Consider the following 19,157-nt stretch of genomic DNA (forward strand, 5'->3'; position numbering starts at 1 on the left):
TTTATGCTGCAGAGAAAGTAAGTGCAGTGGGCACAGGATTTCTAAAAATCCTTCCACTGCGCTTCTACTGCACAATGCAGCGTTCTGGAAGGAGCAAAAACACTCTGCGTCCAAAACAATGCAAACCCTGATTGTGGGCACACAACCTAAAAAGCTTGGATGGATGGATGCATGTCAAACACATATATAATGTCCCACCCCCTACATATTCTAAGCTGGCACCCTTTAGTGCCTTTCATGTGGCACTAAAGCAGGGGTGGGGAACCTCCGGCCCGACGACTTTCTCTGCGGCCCCCAGGCTGATTCCCGGGGACTGCAGTGCTGGGGCGGCAGCCGCATCTTGCTGGCTGCTGGCCCTTTAAAACCCCACACAGCGCGTTCAATGCTGAACGCTGCATTGCCTATACCTGAAATACTACATCCCCACGTTGGCACTGCCTACGTGAGGACGTACTTTGTAGGTGGGGTCGGCATGAGGAGCGCTAAAATCAAAAGGAGAGGATTGACTGCCAATCATCCCCCAGGTCTTACTGTGCCGGGCAGCGCTCTGTGCCCAGCGGCGGTGGCTCCCTGTGCCCGGCGGTTGCGGCGGCGGCTTCCTTTGCCCGGCGGTTGCGGCAACGGCTCCCTGTGCCCGGCGGTTGCGGCGGCGGCTCCCTGTGCCCGGCGGTTGCGGCGGCGGCTCCCTGTGCCCGGCGGTTGCAGCGGCGGCTCCCTGTGCCCGGCGGCGGCTGCTCCTCTCTGTGCCCGGCGGCTCCCTGTGCCCGGCGGCTACGTGCCCGCCGTCTCTCTGTGCCCAGCGGCGAAGGCGGCTGCTCCTCTCTGTGCCCGGCGGCAGAGCCCTCCGTGCCCGCAGCCACCTCCAGCGCTCAGTGATTCCAGCCTCCCCCAGTTCTCTAACTACCTCCAAGCTCATCCGGGTCTGCCTGTGCCCCCAGCGCTCTGTACCTTCAGTGCTCTGTGCCCCTCTTTCTCCCCAGTGTTCTGTGCCCCCCCAGTCTCCCCAGTGTTCTGTGCCCCCCCAGTCTCCCCAGTGTTCTGTGCCCCCCAGTCTCCCCAGTGATCTGTGCCCCCCCAGTTTTCTGTGCCCACCCAGTGTTCTGTGCCCCCCAGTCTCCCCAGTGATCTGTGCCCCTCCAGTGTTCTGTGCCTTCCCCCAGTCTCCCCAGTGACCTGTGCCCCCCAGTCTCCCCAGTGATCTGTGCCCCCCCAGTTTTCTGAGCCCCCCAGTCTCCCCAGTGATCTGTGCCCCTCCAGTGTTCTGTGCCTCCCCCCAGTCTCCCCAGTGACCTGTGCCCCCCAGTCTCCCCAGTTTTCTGTGCAACCCCGCCAGTGATCTATGCCCCCCTAGTGATGTGCCCCCACAGTCTCCCCCGTGATCTGTGCCCCCCAATGTTCTGTGCCTCCCCCCAGTCTCCCCAGTGATCTGTGCCCCCCAGTCTCCCCAGTGTTGTGCCCCCCCCAGTCTCCCCAGTGATCTGTGCCCCCCCAGTATTCTGTGCCTCCCCCCCAGTGACCTGTGCCCCCCAGTGATCTGTGCCCCCCCCAGTCTCCCCAGTGATCTATGCCCCCCTAGTGATCTGTGAACCCCCCGTCTCCCCAGTGATCTGTGCCCCCCTAGTCTCCCCAGTGATCTGTGCCCCCCCCAGTCTCCCCAGTGATCTGTGCCCTCCCAGTCTCCCCAGTGATTTGTGCCCCCCCCAGTCTCCCCAGTGATCTGTGCCCCCCCCCAGTGTTCTGTGCCCCCCCAATCTCCCCAGTGATCTGTGCCCCCCAGTGTTCTGTGCCTCCCCCCAGTCTCCCCAGTGATCTGTGCCCCCCCAGTGTTCTGTGCCCCCCCAGTCTCCCCAGTGATCTGTGCCCCCCAGTGTTCTGCGCCTCCCCCCAGTCTCCCCAGTGATCTATGCCCGCCTAGTGATCTGTGCCCCCCGTCTCCCTAGTGATCTGTGCCCCCCTAGTCTCCCCAGTGATCGGTGCCCCCCCCCAGTCTCCCCAGTGATCTCTGTGCCCCGAGCCTCTCCCAGTTCTGTCTGTGCCTTCAGCCTCTCCCATTCTTCTCTGTGCCATCTGTGTCCCCAGCATCCCCCTGATTTGTCTGTGCTTCCAGCCTCTCCCATCATTCTATGTGCCCCCAGGGCTGTCTGTGTCCCTCCGGCATCCCCCAGGGCTGTTTGCCCCTGGCTATTTATATAACCCCAGCAATGTTTGTGCCCCCCAGCTATGTCTGTGTAACCCAGTGATGTGTATATACCCCCAGTGAAGTCTTTGCCTCCCAGTGATGTATGTACCCCCAGTGACGTCTATGTCCTGCTGCTTCCCTAGTGATGTATATTCCTCCCAGCCTTCCCCAGCAATGTTTATACCCCCCCCAGCTAGGTTTGTGCTCCCCATCAATGATGTATGTATCCCCCAGTGATGTATGTACCCTCCACTGATGTCTATGCCCCCAGCAATCTATATTCCTCCCAACCCTCCCCTGTGATGTATATACAGCAGTCCCAGCCAACTTAAACCTGGAAAAGCAGTTGTGAAAAGCAAAAAGCAATACCGCCTAATATTACAGCTGCACCAAAGAGTAGAAGCTCCAGCCGCCACAGTGAGTTAATTGTTTGACCAAATATATTAGGGTAATTTTCAAGTTGATAATTTTGTGCGGACCCCGAAGGTTGGTAGAAATTTCCAAATGGCCCCAGACAGAAAAAAGGTTCCCCACCCCTGCACTAAAGGGTGCTTGGCCTTGTATTTAGCCAAAAAATAATTAAAATAAACGACATGGGGGTCCCCCCTATTTTTGATAGCCAGCTAGGATAAAGCAGACAGCTGAAGCCTGCAGACCACAGCTGTCAGATTCCCCTTGGCTGGTAATCCAATGTGGAGGGCACCCCAGGCTTTGTGTTTTAATTATTTATAAATAATTAAAAAACAACATGGGGTTCCCCCCAAATTTGATTACAAGCCAAGGTGAAGCTGACAGCTGGGGTCTGGGATTCTCTGGGTGGGAAGAGACATGGTTATTGGACTCTTTCTAGTCTAAAAATAGCAGGCCACAGCTGCCCCAGAAGTGGCACATCTATTATATGGGCCAGTCCTGGCACTTCGCCCAAGCTCATCCTGATACCCTGGTGCGGTAGCAAACGGGGTAATAAATGGGGTCGGTACCAGCTGTAATGTCCCCTGGCATCGAGCCCAGCAGTTATTGATGTCACGGCGTCTATCAGATACCTGACATTACTAACTGTCAGTAATAAAAAAATAGACAACAAAAAAAAAGGAACACCGGGGGTTTATAGGGGGTGACCTGGCTGGACCTGGGGAGGAGTTTTCTGTTGCATCTGCTATGACACATGCGACAACAATCAGGGAGGAGGAGGGCGAATGTGGCCGGCGTGCTGCCATCTTGGATTATGGAGAGGGGGTTGGGGGGGGGTCACTTTGACGACACCTGGGGACCGGAGGGGATTGGGGAGGAGATTTATCTACCATCTGACATGTTTGATCATGCCATTTGGGAGATAATTCATTTTTCACCATGCGCTGTCATTTACTGTAACGTGACCATCAGTATATGGTGTATACCGATGATCACTTGAATGGGGACCGTAAAATACGTCCCGAATCGTGATCTCCAGGGTCTCAGCTACCCCCATAGCTAAAATCCCGAAGATTTTCCGACGCTAGGGGGCGCTATTTACTTTTTTCTGCCTGCCGTTTATCTCCGTAAGGCTGTTGTAATGGGGTTAATTTACAGTAATGTAGAAATAACCATCAGCCGTGTGATGAAAACAAAACTTTGTAAAATATCCTGTTCAGGAAGAGGTAATTGTAAATAATATAATTTATAATTAACACCCTCATGCACCGATACGCTAATAATATGTAGAATATAATGTTCTGACAATATCGATAGTGACATTTTAATTGCGGTGTATGAAAACATAAAGCTGCTCCCCCAGATTATCTACACAGCTTCATATATTAAGCAGATTATAGCACGTCTATATGAAATGCACTGTGGAGAAATAAGAGCGTCCTGTCCCTTTAAATTCTTTGTTGCATGACACTGGTCAGCAGCCAATAAGATTGCTGGATTTGAATCTAAAGAAATAAACACACACAAACTGTCGCTCTCCTCATTCTATTACAGACAGTGGCGAGTGGAGTTGTATATCGGTGAGTAGCCGCCATCACATCCCCTGATGACCTGACACGGATTTATCTCCTCTCCTCGATGCTTCTTTCCTGTTATCTGGATTCCGCTGATGATTTTATCATTTCACCTAAACTCAAAACAGGCGAGAACACCGGGCAGAGCCGAGAATTCTGCCACAGCAGCTGCTGTCACCGGCCACTAGGGGGCGCTATCAGTACAATTTGTATTTACTGGTGCACTGTGCTCCCCCTAGTGGCTGCAGGAAAGCAGAAGTTTATGTTTAAGTTACACAGGACACTGCTGCCGGTATTATTTATTGGGGCTTTATTTACCACTAATGTCAGTGGGATTAGTGTCCTGGCACTGTTATTGGGGGTCAGGCTCTATGTGCTGGTAATGAAGTCACTGCCGCTGTCATTTTTGTTGGTTACCTGTATTTATTTGCATGAAGAACATAGAAATCCATGTATGCCATATATCTTTATTTACAGGCCCCAGTACAATCCTATGTACAATGTTTTCCATGTGATATTACCTATACTGGAGACTCTACAAACACCCAGAATAGACTGGATTTGCTCATGTTGCCTCTATGTATGGGTGTAATGGGGTCTGATACCTGGGGGGGGACGCTCACTATGAATATGTGTGGGAAGCTGCAGTGTTTGATCTCTATCAGATCTGTGACTAAATCTTTTTTGGATTCACAGATTTTCCTATGGAGTTATCAATGAACGAGATTTACAAGATGGCACGGAGCCGCAGCTCTATGGAGGTCCGCAGCTTTATTATACACGGACCCTCGTCCTATTGTCCATCCCTGATGAATGATGAGTGGACACTCACCAGATTCTGTTTTCTTTAGGACGTCTACCGCCGCCAGGAATGCGTCTTCGGCTCTGGATACTTATCATGTGAGATTATTATTTTATATAATAACAACTTCCAGTTAATCTGAGAATAAAGTGTCATTCCTATAATCCAGCATTTAATAATCCAGAACATGTATCAGTCTAGCACAGAATTACAGCACATTGCAGATTGAGCAGAAAGTCAGTTAGAAAATAGTTTTCCATAGTAATTTGTGTGATCTTCTTTGCACAGAATCATTCAGAATCCAGCAGGTCACGATGATTTGGGTTAAAGGAATTTTCCTGTAATTTTAAGGATTTCTGGACATTGTATGATTGATCCCATTATCTGCTTGTGTTTTCTCTCCAGCTTGTCCCAGCACCAAGGAGGAGGTGGAAAACCAACTGCCCATCTACAGCACCAGATTCCTGCCATCACCGATCTTCAAGATGGAGGTGACTGATCACTCCGCATATTATGTCCTCGTGTTCTGTCCATAGATGTAAAGGAACATCTCAGCAGACAATTAACTTGCTCTTTTTTTCTTAGCGCCTGATGCCAACCAACCGCGAAGCCCAGGAAAAATATCTTCCGTTTCCATTACATGAAAAAAGACCCGAGCCGCCATCAGTGACGCCAGAGCCACCATCAGTGATGCCAGAAGAGCAGAATGAAGAGGAGATAGCGGAGCCAATGGAGGTCACAGACCAGGAAGAAAGTGAGAAAGAAGACACCAAGAAGATGCGAGAGCAGCGCAATGAAGTGGTAATATCCGAACCAATGAAATATCGGGAGGTAAAAGACTTTGAAGAAGATGAGAAAGAAGACACTAAGAAGAAAGAAAATAAAGGTTCAGGAGCTAAAAGAAGAATGGTGCAAAATACCACAACAAGCACTCAGAACCAGCCAGCAAAGAGAAAACGAGATCAGAACCAGCCGGCCCAGAGTCAACGAGATCAAAACCAGCCGGCATAAAGTCAACGACTTCAGATCCACCTGGCAAAGAGACAACGAGTTAAGAAGCAGCCGGCACAAAGACAGATGATCCGCCAGCAGTCCTCCATATTCAAAAAGATCACCACCAACCTCAGTAAAATAAAAAACACCATATGGACCAACGTCTTCAAAGCGATGAGACGCTGATTGACTGTGGACCCAACATACAAGCTGTAAGAACATCAACAGCATAAAATCTGGTGAGTATAATAATAATAATATTAACAACAACAACCATAAAATAGTAATTATTAGGTTTAGAAATGGGTTAAAAATGTAGTAAAAACATTAAAAAGACATATACAATAGCAGTAATATAGTATATAATAATAATAATAATAATAATCAGTAACTCTAACATTAATTGTATAATAATGATAATTAGAGCCATAAAAATAATCTAAGCAGGTTTGATCCAGGGTTCTCGGACTGATCGCCTTTTCCCGGAGTCGAGAAGGAATTTTTCCCCTTGAGACACAAATTGGCTGAATGTGTCCAAGGGTTTTTGCCTTCTTCTGGATCAACAGCTTTAGGAATAGTAATCTAAGTTATAATTTTAGTAAAATATCAATACAAATGTTAGTAATAATAGTAATAATAAAAAAACAATAATCCATAAATATCTAGAATAAAATATGACAATAATAATAGAATAATAATAGAATAATAATAGAATAGTAATACGATCAGTAAAATAGCAACAAACTAAAAATAGCATAAATAATAGTAATAATAATAGTAATAATTTTACAGCATTTATAGTAATGACTAGAATAATTAGTATATCAATAATAGGTATTAGGGGATTTGATCCAGGGTCTCGGACTGATCGCCTTTTCCCAGGGTAGAGAAGGAATTTTTCCCCTTGAGACATAAATTGGCTGAATGTGTCCAAGGGTTTTTGCCTTCTTCTGGATCAACAGCTTTAAGAATAGGGATCTAATTAATAGCAAATAAAGAAATAATATAATTATTATTACTAATATTTCTATTAGAAAGAATAGGTTAAAAACGATAGAAATGGTATTTAAAAAAATAGTAATGAAATAGTAATACAAATTATAATATTACATTATTATTGGGAATAATATAATTATAACAATACATTATTATTAGGTACTGTCAGATTTGATCCAGGGTTCTCTGACTGATCGCCTTTTCCAGGGGTCGAGAAGGAATTTTTACCCTGTGACATGAATTGGCTGAATGTGTCCGGGTTTTTTTTTGCCTTCTTCTGGATCAACAGCTTTAGGAATAGGGATCTAATTAATAGCAAATATAGAAATAATATAAATATTAGTAATAATAATTATATTAAAAAACATAAGTTAAAAAGCATAGAAATAGTATTTAAAAAAAAAATAATAATAATATAAATGATATTACATTATTATTAGAAATAATTTAATAATAACATAACACATTATTAGGCACCAGCAGGATTGATCCAGGGTTCTCGGACTGATCGCCTTTTCCCGGGCTCGAGAAGGAATTTTTTCCATTGACACAAATTGGCTGAATGTGTCCAGGGTTTTTTTCGCCTTCTTCTGGATCAACAGCTTTAGGATAAGGGATCTTATAGTACTAGAGTAATGATAGTAAAAATAAGTATAATAATATTGTAATAGTAATGAATAGGTTACTAGGATAATAATAAGAATATTACAAATACAATAAATAGGTTAGTGTAGGGCCCCATCTGATGAGGTCGCCTTGTCGTTGGCAGATGGGCTTGCACAATTTGGTTAAAATGTGCACTAAGAACCTCAAATTAATAAGTATAGTAAATATGGCAGTAATAAAACGTAGAATATTATAAATATAACTTTCTGTCGTTGCCTTTATTTTCCTGCAAAAAAGAAAAACAGAAAATAAAAACACATTTGCAAACATTTGTCTTTCAATGTAGCAATGAGGTGCATGATCTAATCTAAAGAGTATCACTGGTGGCCGATCAGCCAGTAATTGTGAGCTATGGTAATGAGGAGTCCAGTTCTTCTCATCTGCATACAGTATTATAGGCAGTGGGGAGCACAGTGCGCTTACAATGGCCGATCATGTCTGTTAAACGACCACTGATCGGCCACATCCAGTCGATCGTCCATCATTTAATGGTCTTTCTAGACCAGCCGATCATCGCACATCCAGGCGCACAGAATACAGTTGTTCGTACAAATCGATACCCAGTATATCGCTCATGTCAGCAATCTGTGGCCGCTGGACGCCCTGAGAACCGTCTCCTTCCTCCGCGGATCGCAGGGCTCTCAGATTACTGATGATTCTCCAATTACTGACGAGCTCAATAGACCAGATCCTGTGAATCGATTCTGAATAACTCCAACACAGGACAATCATCAACACAATCATCTGTTGCCCGATGGACAATGTTTTGCTCCTTAGTCGGGTGACTGGCGGCCGATTTAATCAGCTGATAATCTGGAAATGAACTTTTGTTTCATTTGTAAATTAGCCTGATGAAGAAGCCTTTGTGCTCCAAAAGCAAACATTTTTTGGGTTGGCTGGTAGAGAAAACGTTTGTCTGTTTTGGCATAAAATTATTTACAGTAAGATAAGAAGCACAAACTTTACAGACAAATCAAAGCCCAATGGATCCACTTCACCTTGCAGCAGAAAATGGCATAAATATAGCAGATGTCTGTATCTGCTGATGGCTGGAGTAGATTTAGGCTATGTGCGCACGTGTGCGTAATTCATGCAGTTACGCTGCGCTTTGTAGCGCAGCGTAACTGCATGCGTCCTGCGTCCCCTGCACAATCTATGGAGATTGTGCAGGGGCCGTGCGCACGTGGCGTTTTAGAGCGCAGCGCTTCGGCTTCTGCCGAAGCGCTGCGTTCTAAGAAGTGACATGTCACTTCTTCCGTACGCTTTGCCAGCAGCTCCTGCTCTGTCTATGGCAGGAGCTGCAGGCAGAGCGCATGGAATCGGCTTTTTTTTTTTCACTACGGACATTTCTGCAGCGATTTAAAGCGCACGTGTGCTCTTCAGATCCCTGCAGAAATTTCTGCAGTGACTGTACGCAACGTGCGCACATAGCCTTAGTCACTGGTGTGAACGCTGCCTGACATGTGCTAAGTATATCAAGAGTCATCCACCTGCAACAAATTTGCGGCATCTGATTCCTCCTTCACACGTCAGTGATTTTTCTCAAACACAAAAGAACTCTCCACATTTCATCCAGGTAAAATACATCTTTGTACCGTGTTAGCCGGTAGATAGAAGAAAATGTTTAAAAGAGATGAGAGTCCTCAGTGGTTGATCCAAGTTTCATTAGTATTTTCCATCAGAGTCAGGTCACAGGACAGTGTGTGAGACGAGAGCTGCTTTTCTGCAGATCAGAGCAGGCATCATTCAACAAGTGAAAAATCAAAGTTCACCACCCGATATAATTAATTTAACACAAGAAGAAGTACGCCTACGTCTGAGTAAATTAAACATTGACAAATCCCCAGGGCCAGATGGCATTCATCCACGAATATTGAGGGAATTGAGCTCCGTAATTGACAGACCGCTGTATCTCATCTTTTTAGACTCGCTTGTAACAGGGTTGGTGCCTCAGGATTGGAGGATTGCTGATGTGGTACCGATATTTAAGAAAGGTAAGAGGGTAGATCCAGGCAACTACCGTCCAGTAAGCCTGACATCAGTAGTATGCAAAGTTTTTAAGGGCATTTTAAGGGATGACATGCAAAAATATGTTGCAGAAAATAATATAATAACTGACAGACAGCATGGATTCATGAAAGATAAGTCGTGTCTAACCAACCTGTTGGGGTTCTATGAGGGGGTAAGTGCAAACCTGGATATTGGTAATGCAGCTGATGTGATTTATTTGGACTTTGCAAAGGCATTTGATACTGTACCACATAATAGCCTTATACTAAAGCTCCAGAAGCAAGGACTAGGGGAAACTATATGCAACTGGGTAAGGAATTGGCTAAAAGATAGGAAACAAAGAGTAGTCATAGGCTAGGTTCGCACACTGCGTCTTTTTGACGCTGCGTTTTTGTGCGTTTTTGGCCGCTAAAAACGCACAAAAACGCACCTGCGTCGAAAAAACGCATCAAAAAACGCATGCGTTTTTGCCGCGATTTGGTGCGTTTTTGGCTGCGTTTTGCTGCGTTTTTCAAATGCATTGCATGGGCGGAAAACGCAGAAAAACGCAGGAAAGAACTGACATGTCCATTTTTTTTTTTTAACTCAAAAACGCAGGTAAAAAAACAGATGTGTGCGGACAGCAAAAATGAAAACTCACAGACCTGCAGTTTTGAGGCCAAAAACGCACCCGAAAAACGCGCAAAAACGCCGCGAAAAACGCACTGTGCGCACATAGCCATAAATGGAACATTCTCTAAATGGGCCATACTCAGCAGTGGGGTGCCGCAGGGATCTGTGCTAGACCAATTCTTTTTAATCTCTTTATTAATGACCTTGTGGATGGGATTGATAGTAAAGTGTCAGTCTTTGCTGATGACACCAAACTATGTAGGATATTAAAAACTGACCTTGATAGTATAATATTACAAAAAGATCTGGATAAGATATCAGAATGGGCAGATACTTGGCAAATGAGATTTAATGTTGATAAATGTAAAGTAATGCACCTAGGACGGAGTAATCCTATAACTGCGTATACATTAAATGGAAGTAAACTCGGGACTACAGAACAGGAGAAGGACTTGGGTATTCTCATTACAAATAAGCTGAGCAGCAGCCCTTAATGTCAGGCAGCAGCTGCAAAAGCAAACAAGATTCTAGGGTGTATAAAAAGAGAGATTAGATCCTGTGATCCCAACGTATTGTTACCCCTCTATAAATCACTTGTAAGGCAACATCTGGAATATGGGATCCAGTTTTGGACTCCACATTTTAAAAAGGACATTCAAAAGTTAGAGTCAGTTCAAAGGCGGGCAACTAGACTACTACAAGGAATGGAGGCCTCCCATATGATGACAGGTTGAAAAAGTTAGATATGTTTAGCTTAGAAAAAAGACGTCTCAGAGGAGATCTCATTTATATGTATAAATACATGTGTGGTCAATATAAAGGACTGGCACATGACTTATTTCTTCCGAAGACAATACTAAGAACAAGGGGGCACTCACTGCGAGTGGAAGAAAAGCGATTCCGACAGCTAAATAGGAAAGGGTTCTTTACAGTTGGAGCAGTCAGACTGTGGAATGCCCTACCACAAGAGGTAGTAATGGCAGATACTATAACAGCTTTCAAAAAAAGGGCTGGATGATTTCCTCAGTACACACAACATTGTTGGTTATAAATGACTTAGTGACCAAATGTAGAACTGGTGGAGGAAGGTTGAACTAGATGGACCTAGGTCTTTTTTCAACCTTAGTAACTATGTAACTATGTAACAGCAATGCTAGTCTGATCTATAGAAATAAATAAGCAATCAAACTGCTGATCCTTATAGTCCCCTAGGGGGTCTAGAAAAATAAAAAAGTTAAAAAGTTTAAAAAAAAAATGAAATAAAACCTAAAAAGTTCAAATCACCCCCTGTTCACCCCTTTGAAAATTAAAGAGTTAAAAAATAAAAAATATACAGGTTTGGTATCGCCGCATTCAGAAATGCCCGATCTATCAAAATATAAAATCAATTAATCTGATCGATAAACGGCGTAGCATCAAAAAAATTCCAAAAGCCAAAATTACGTTTCTTGGTCGCCGCAAATTTTGCACAAAATGCAATAACAGGCGATCAAAACGTAGCATCTGCGCAAAAATGGTACTGTTAAAAAGTCAGCTCGAGATGCAAAAAATAAGCCACCAATGAGCCATAGATCCCGAAAAATGAGAATGCTATAGTTTTTGGAAAATGGCGCAAACGTCTGAATTTTTTTTAACCCCTTAGATAACCGTAAACCTTTACATGTTTGGTGTCTACGAACTCGTACTGACCTGAAGCATCACACCAACACATCAGTTTTACCATATAGTGAACAAGGTGAATAAAATATCCACAAAGCAATTGTGCAATTACCGTATTTTTCACTTTATAGGACGCACCGGATTATAAGACGCACCCCAATTTAGAGATAAAAAAGGTAAAAATAAAAATAAAAATAGGGTCCGTCTTATATTCCGGTGTTGTCTTACCGGAGGGGTGCAGCAGTGGTGGTGAAGCGGGGTCGCAGAAGGTAGAGATTGTGCCAACAGGCGCAGAGGGTCAGTGGCGGCAGGCGCGGCGGCGGCTGTGTGAGAAGGCCAGTTGCGGCAGGCGTCCGTGGCGGCACGCACGGCAGGTGACCATGGCGGCACGCGTCCGTGGCGGCAGCAGCGGCGGGTGATTGGTGCGACAGGCCGGTGCTGTGAGTGTCCCAGTGTCCGCGGTCCTGGTTCAAATGATGGCACCTGGAGCGGCGCATGCGCAGATGGAGCTCTCATCCAAGGGCTCCATCTGCGCACGCGCTGACTCCCAGCGCCATCATTTGAAACTGGGACTGCGGACACACTGGGAAATCTGCCGCACAGCCGCCCGCACGCACAAAGTGTCAGCCAGCAGGCCGGTCGCCCACGCGCACAGAGAGGCAGCCGGCACCGACAGGCACCCGGCTGCCGCCAGCACACAGCCACAGGCACCCGGCTGCCGCCAGCACACAGCCACAGGCACCCGGCTGCCGCCAGCACACAGCCACAGGCACCCGGCTGCCGCCAGCACACAGCCACAGGCACCCGGCTGCCGCACAGACAGGCCCCCCAGGTAAAGCTATATTTGGATTTTAAGACGCACCCCTCATTTTTCTCCCAAATTTTTGGGAGGAAAAGTGCGTCTTATAATCCGAAAAATACGGTACATACAGCAGCCATTCTAAAAAAAAAAAAATCATAGAGGTGCAGTCTTAATTTGATGACATAGATTTCCATTAAAAAATGTTCACAAATTTATAGAGAAACAGAATAAATTGTAAAACCTTCTTTCAATGTCTTATACTTGGGGAAAAAAAATCCACCTGCTTTGGGGACATTTCTGGAGTAAGTTACACATCTTTAGTGATGTAACCTACGATGAATTTGATGGGCGGACATGACCACGCCTGTTCCTGCCCATGCGCTGCGCATCCTATGCTTGTATTGGTGGAGCTGGCCGATACGGTTATGTAAATGCCAAAAATCACAATGTTTTTGCACAACTTCCAAGTTGTGAAAACATTGCAACCTATTAAAGGGAGACAACCAGCAGGATTTTGCTGTACAAAGTAAAGGCAGTGGCATACAGGCAGTAAGATGCTGAATCCAGGCATACCTGTTATAGAAAGATTCGATGCTTGGCTGATGAAATATCTTTAATCAAAGTTCCAGAAATGCCTTGCACTTTGATTGTGTGCAGCGGACACGGGGCCTTTGTGGGTCGGGTCCTCGGTATTTATTCCTCCTCCAGCGCCCTCCTGGCTTTCCCCCTTTTCTTTATTTGAATATCGCACAGCACCACCATTGCAGCGCGTCTTCTTTACCACAGTATTAGGTCTTCAATTAAATGGTGCGTCCGCACATGCGTGTACTACGATCTCGGTCTCCATTGTATTAAACAAAATGCCCCACATTGCCAGAGGCCTGGGGAGGCTGGAGAGGAGCGCACACGGGCCTGGGGAGGCTGGAGAGGAGCGCACACGGGCCTGGGGAGGCTGGAGACGAGCGCACACGGGCCTGGGGAGGCTGGAGACGAGCGCACACGGGCCTGGGGAGGCTGGAGACGAGCGCACACGGGCCTGGGGAGGCTGGAGACGAGCGCACACGGGCCTGGGGAGGCTGGAGACGAGCGCACACGGGCCTGGGGAGGCTGGAGACGAGCGCACACGGGCCTGGGGAGGCTGGAGACGAGCGCACACGGGCCTGTGGAGGCTGGAGACGAGCGCACACGGGCCCGGGGAGGCTGGAGACGAGCGCACACGGGCCCGGGGAGGCTGGAGACGAGCGCACACGGGCCCGGGGAGGCTGGAGACGAGCGCACACGGGCCCGGGGAGGCTGGAGACGAGCGCACACGGGCCCGGGGAGGCTGGAGACGAGCGCACACGGGCCCGGGGAGGCTGGAGACGAGCGCACACGGGCCTGGGGAGGCTGGAGACGAGCGCACACGGGCCTGGGGAGGCTGGAGACGAGCGCACACGGGCCTGGGGAGGCTGGAGACGAGCGCACACGGGCCTGGGGAGGCTGGAGACGAGCGCACACGGGCCCGGGGAGGCTGGAGACGAGCGCACACGGGCCCGGGGAGGCTGAAGACGAGCGCACACGGGCCCGGGGAGGCTGAAGACGAGCGCACACGGGCCCGGGGAGGCTGGAGACGAGCGCACACGGGCCTGGGGAGGCTGGAGACGAGCGCACACGGGCCTGGGGAGGCTGGAGACGAGCGCACACGGGCCCGGGGAGGCTGGAGACGAGCGCACACGGGCCTGGGGAGGCTGGAGACGAGCGCACACGGGCCTGGGGAGGCTGGAGACGAGCGCACACGGGCCTGGGGAGGCTGGAGACGAGCGCACACGGGCCCGGGGAGGCTGAAGACGAGCGCACACGGGCCTGGGGAGGCTGAAGACGAGCGCACACGGGCCTGGGGAGGCTGGAGACGAGCGCACACGGGCCTGGGGAGGCTGGAGACAGGGGCGTAACGACCGCGGTCGCCACTGCGAACGGCCCGCAGGGTTATACGGGCCTGTCAGCTGCTCTGCAGAGCTGGCTCCTGCGCTGTCAGTGGCCGACCATGCGACTGCCAGGGGACCGGCCTGTGAGTCAGGGGGGCCCGGTGTCAGCAGGGGGCAGAGGGGCCCCAGACCTGGAGAGGCCCACCAGGCGTTTCTGAGCTGCGGCAGAGCATAAGCGCTCCTGCACAAAAGACGGAATCCATCCTGCAAGGACCTGCGATGATGTCATGCCCATGTGACTGTGTGGGAGGAGACACAGGATTGCCGGGCAGAAAGCATCTGAAGGTAGTGATTCCTGAAAGAGATTTGGACACATGACTGGTAATGAGAGGGGACATGAGGGGGAGGGGGGCTGCAGGTTGAGTGGCATAAAGATGTGAAGGGGTGCAGAGTGTTTGAGAGAGGGGTAAGTTGAGGTACAGGCAGGGCGAGCTATGTGGGGCAGGGTGAGTGACATGAGGGTGTAGTGTGTGTGATGGGGGGGGGGGTGCAGGCTGGGACATACTGTAGATTACATGAGAATGAATGCATATGGCATATAACCAGGTGTATATTATGTTACCTGAGCATTATAGGTGTGGAATGATCATGAAATATCTGTAGATAATAGGAGAATGAACGCATATGGCATATAACCAGGTGTATATTATGTTACCTGAGCATTATAGCTGTGGAATGATCATGAAATATCTGTAGATAATAGGAAAATGAACGCTCAGGTAACATAATATACACCTGGTTATATGGCATATGCGTTCATTCTCCTATTATCTACAGATATTTCATGATCATTCCACACCTATAATGCTTATATATAATGTTCATTCCATGTCTAACTTGCCAAAGAAACCTTTTATACATCTACATAATATACACCTAATAAGTTATTATCCTCATTATTTTTATTTATTCCTTTTCATCATTCTTTTTAGTATGTCCCACAAAAGACATTGAAAAGATGGTCCTGTCCGTGGGTCCGCAAAAAAACAGGAACTGCCCAGGACATACGAACGGTCATGTGAATGAGCCCTTATAGTATACTTCTGGCCGGAGCTCACAATCCAGCACTTTACCATTCACCCTCCCCCATAGAGTGTAGCTGGAGAGCAGGGAGGGCCGCACGCCTCTTGGCAGGTGTTGAATTGTGCTAGTCTGTAATGTCTCATATTGACTGTACAAAGTTCCCTCTGAATTATAAAGCGCTACAGAGTATGTTGGCGCTACATAAATAATGATAATACGGTATTGCTATATATGCAGCGCTGTATATACGGGCTGTCATTTCGCTTTTGCAGATCGCGCCCGTACAGTACTAGTCACGTGACCTATCATAATCTGTCAATAGAGGAGCACGTGACAGGATACATAGTGCTGGGGGCTCACGTGTGAGTTGTGCCCGTGTGATAATGGGTGACAGTATCCCGGGCACAGTACACAGCGCACTCGCTCCCTATTCCCTCCATTGGATCTGCACTCACCCCTGACACCGATCCTGTCACCGTCCACGCCTCCTGCAGGTCAATCGCGGACATTGGGTCAGATTGAAGCTATGCCTGGCATCTGATTGGTGGACTGACATCTTAGCCCCGCCCCCTCCTTGCATTCTGCGCCGTTTCTCCACAGTCCTGCAGCTAGGGGGCGTGGTGTGGGCGGTGCTGGGTAGTTTCACCGCTGTGATGTCACTGGCCCCAGTACAGGACGGTGCACGGTGCAGAGACAGGGCACGGAGCAGCGGAGGACATGGCATCTCAGGGGGACATCACCGGGGCTCAGATTATTGCGGAGGCTTTGGTGGCACAAGTAAGATCCGCTGTATGAGTGCAGACTGGCAGGAGAGCAGTGACGGAGCTGCTGCAGAACTGCCCGAGGAGCGGCGTCCTGGAGGAAGTACTGATAGACGTGTGTGACTGCGCCTGCTGCTGGGACCTGTAGTTCCCCTATGATTCCTCCCTGCTGAGCGCAGTATATTCTGCCTGTGCTGCCCTTACATGCCCCAGTGAGCGGGGTCTGTGGCCATGGTCTGGGGGGTCGGGTCATTGTTCCTCTGTCAGTATTTCTGCTGGACAAAGACCTTTCCTGGCCGCCCCCTCCCCCGCTGCAGAGCGGCACCTCAGCTGCACAGGGGTCATCACATAGCGGAAATTCCAGTCCGGCCGCTGCGGCCGCAGTCTGCTCTGACCTCGTTCACACCTCGGTTTATCACGTCTCCATTATATTCTATGGACCTGGTCATATGTCTGTTTTTGTTTTGTTTTCTTGACAGAGTGACCATAAAAAACCTTCCAGACATATTGGCTTTTGATTCAGGTCATGGATCAAATTACCTGTATAAGTCTATGGGTCCTGAAAAATCCCAGACAGTGCATAGTGATACCCGTGATTAGCGGTGTAAACTATAGATGACTTGTCATTTATATGTGAAAATCACTGATGTCTCCCGGAGCGCGCGCACTCTGATGTCTCCCGGAGCGCGCGCACTCTGATGTCTCCCGGAGCGCGCGCACTCTGATGTCTCCCGGAGCGCGCGCACTCTGATGTCTCCCGGAGCGCGCGCACTCTGATGTCTCCCGGAGCGCGCGCACTCTGATGTCTCCCGGAGCGCGCGCACTCTGATGTCTCCCGGAGCGCGCGCACTCTGATGTCTCCCGGAGCGCGCGCACTCTGATGTCTCCCGGAGCGCGCGCACTCTGATGTCTCCCGGAGCGCGCGCACTCTGATGTCTCCCGGAGCGCGCGCACTCTGATGTCTCCCGGAGCGCGCGCACTCTGATGTCTCCCGGAGCGCGCGCACTCTGATGGAAATTGGATCTTTTATTGTGTATGAAAAAAACTGATGTATGTCTGAATGAGCCCGTACCTCCATCATAGTGCCTATAAACAGGCAGCTCCTGCGCTTAGCCACTGGGTGCTGTCTGAATGAGCCCATAGCGCCATTATAGCGCCTGTAAATTGGCGGTTCATGTGCTCGGCCACTATGCGCTGTCTGAGCCCGTCCCACCAGCATAGTACCTGTTAATACGTGGCTCCTGCTCTCAGCCACTGTGCGCTGCACAAAGGACCAGCAATTTGCAATTAGTCAGCAATTTGCAGATGTGGTTGGCCTAAGTCTTCCAACAGTCGTCGGATCATTCCCTTTAACAGATCCTTTTTATAACAAATCACAAAGAATCCTTACTGGTCCCACTGACTAAGGCCATGTGCACACGCTGTGTTTTTGATGCATTCTGTTTATGCAGTTTTGTCACAAATCTGCACTTCTGTCCTCCTGTCCTCACGCCATCAAAGTCAATGACTATTTTCAATTGTAGTGCAGTCGTCGCTTATTTTTCTGGTGTGTTTTTACCAGCGGTTCTCTCCCCTTCCACCCATTGACTTCATTATGAAAAACGCACCGTGTTTTTGGTGGGTTTTTCTGCCAGAAGATGCCGATTTGGTGCAGATAATTTCTGCACCAAATACTCAGCGTGAGCACATAGCCTTAATCTGCATTTATACTGACAAGTCTCCCGGCTCTTCCTTTGTGTGAAATGACCTTTTGTGCTTCATCCTCTGTAACCCTCGCCCTGCCGAGGACTATTGCAGCCGTGTGCACTGGGTGGTCTAGTCTACATCACTCAATGCGCATCTTACTGCAGTGTCTGTATGAACAGGCGTTTAGGCTCATCCTGTGTCCAGTCATCTGAGCTGTGCATGATGGGAATAATTGAGTTTGGAAGAGTAATTTCTAGATCCCTGAAACCCTGTGAGACATTGACCTCAAAATCACAATAAAGCGAGTATATTATCAAGCACATATCTTTAGTCCTGATGAGGCAGGTATTTTTGTCTTTTGAAATCCTTGTCATAATGAGTGACAGAGCTCATGACTTCAAATACACCAGTCACATCAGGTCTTAAGGGTACTTTACACTTTGTGACATCGCTAACGATATATTGTCGGGGTCACATTGTTAGTGACGCACATCCGGCGTCGTTAGCGACATCGCAGCGTGTGACAGCTAGGAGCGACGATCAACGATCGCAAAAATGTCAAAGACCGTTGACACATCGCTCCTTTTCATAATATCGTTGGTGGTGCATGCCGCTGGTTGTTCGTCGTTCCTGTGGCACCACACATCGCTATGTGTGACGCCGCAGGAACGACGAACATCTCCTTACCTTCCTCCACCGACAATGCGGAAGGAAGGAGGTGGGCGGGATGTTACGTCCTGCTCATCTCTGCTATTGGGCGGCCACTTAGTGACACCGCAGGGACATCGCTATGACGCCGAACGCACCTCCCCCTTGAAGGAGGGGTTGTTCGGCGGTCACAGCGACGTCGCTGAAAAGGTATGTGCGTGTGACGCTGCCGTAGCGATAATGTTCGCTACGGCAGCGATCACCAAATGTCGCACAAATGACGGGGGGCGGGTGCTATAGCGCATGACATCACTAGCGATGTCGCAGCGTGTAAAGCACCATTAAGAGTCATTTAATAAAATTTGCAGTTT

The 19,157-nt window shown here is 48.4% G+C and overlaps 2 protein-coding genes across 3 annotated transcripts in view; one reads left to right on the forward strand and one right to left on the reverse strand.

The window, feature by feature from the left end:
- The window catches only part of BTD (biotinidase), a 93,827-nt gene extending 77,629 nt beyond the window's left edge, over nt 1-16,198 (reverse strand). Inside the window, exon 1 of the mRNA XM_075315313.1 lies at nt 16,147-16,198. The gene's annotated coding sequence lies outside the window, so the exon portion shown is untranslated. The remainder of the gene's footprint in view (nt 1-16,146) is intronic.
- HACL1 (2-hydroxyacyl-CoA lyase 1) overlaps nt 14,813-19,157 on the forward strand; it is an 87,613-nt gene continuing 83,268 nt past the window's right edge. Inside the window, exon 1 of one of the 2 annotated variants that reach the window (XM_075315310.1) lies at nt 14,813-14,953. In XM_075315310.1, the coding sequence (XP_075171425.1) occupies nt 14,888-14,953 (66 nt within the window). In that variant the 5' untranslated portion in view covers nt 14,813-14,887. Of the gene's footprint in view, nt 14,954-16,349; nt 16,469-19,157 lie in introns of those variants that run through there. The other variant, XM_075315311.1, reaches the window with a different exon arrangement.

This window comes from Anomaloglossus baeobatrachus, chromosome 6 (assembly GCF_048569485.1).
Source record: "Anomaloglossus baeobatrachus isolate aAnoBae1 chromosome 6, aAnoBae1.hap1, whole genome shotgun sequence".
Lineage (NCBI taxonomy): Eukaryota > Metazoa > Chordata > Amphibia > Anura > Aromobatidae > Anomaloglossus > Anomaloglossus baeobatrachus.